General features: G+C 41.8%; 1 protein-coding gene across 1 annotated transcript in view; it reads right to left on the reverse strand.

Moving 5' to 3' along the window:
* Nucleotides 1-593, reverse strand: part of LOC109211307 — a 4,204-nt gene extending 3,611 nt beyond the window's left edge. Inside the window, exon 1 of the mRNA XM_019374832.1 lies at nucleotides 94-593. Coding sequence (XP_019230377.1) covers nucleotides 94-593 — 500 coding nt within the window. The remainder of the gene's footprint in view (nucleotides 1-93) is intronic.
* Nucleotides 594-926: the final 333 nt, after the last annotated feature.

Here is a 926-nt window from a genome sequence, read left to right on the forward strand (position 1 = left end):
AGTCGGTCTACAATAACCCAAATTGAATCATGTTTACAGTATGTGCGAGGTAGACCTACTACGAAATCCATATTAATCATCTCCCATTTCCACTGTGGTATTTCTATATCTTGAGCTAGGCCACCAGGACTTTGATGCTCGGCTTTGACTTGCTGGCGATTCAAACATTTAGCCACATGTCCTGCTACTTGCTTCTTCATGCCTTTCCACCAATACAACTCTTTCAAGTCTAGACACATTTTGGTAGCACCTAGGTGGATAGAGTACCTCGAATGGTGAGCTTCTTCCATTATGGCCTTTCTAAGACCATCTACATCAGGCACACATAACCGATCATTCAACTTCAAAACTCCGTCACTTCCTAGAGTGAAAGCAGTGATTTCTTTGTTTCTAACTCTTTGTTTTAGCCTCACTAAGTACGGATCTTTGTCTTGCTTAGCCATAATATGCGCAACTAGAGAGGATTGCGCTAAGGCATAAGCAGTTATACCTCCTTCTTCGGTCTCATCCAGTCTAATTCCATCATTTGCCAATTTTTGAATTTCTCGACCCAAAGTTTGCCTTTGCACTACACGATTGGCCAAGACACCCATTGACTTCCTACTAGGTGCATCTGCTACCACATTAGCTTTGCCCGGGTGATAAAGGATATTGATGTCATAATCTTTCAATAGCTTGAGCCACCTTCTCTGTCTCAAATTTACTTCTTTTTGCTTGAAAATGTACTGTAGACTTTTGTGATCTGTAAACACTTCAGAATGCTCGCCATAAAGGTAGTGGCGTCATATCTTTAATGCAAACACCACTCCTGCAAGCTCCAAGTCGTGTTTGGGGTAGTTCTTTTCATGATTCTTAACTGCCTGGAAGCATAAGCATACTTTCCATTTGCATAGAACACAACCGACACAACTCTCGAGGCATCACAA

The sequence above is a fragment of the Nicotiana attenuata genome, unplaced genomic scaffold (genome assembly GCF_001879085.1).
Source record: "Nicotiana attenuata strain UT unplaced genomic scaffold, NIATTr2, whole genome shotgun sequence".
NCBI lineage: Eukaryota > Viridiplantae > Streptophyta > Magnoliopsida > Solanales > Solanaceae > Nicotiana > Nicotiana attenuata.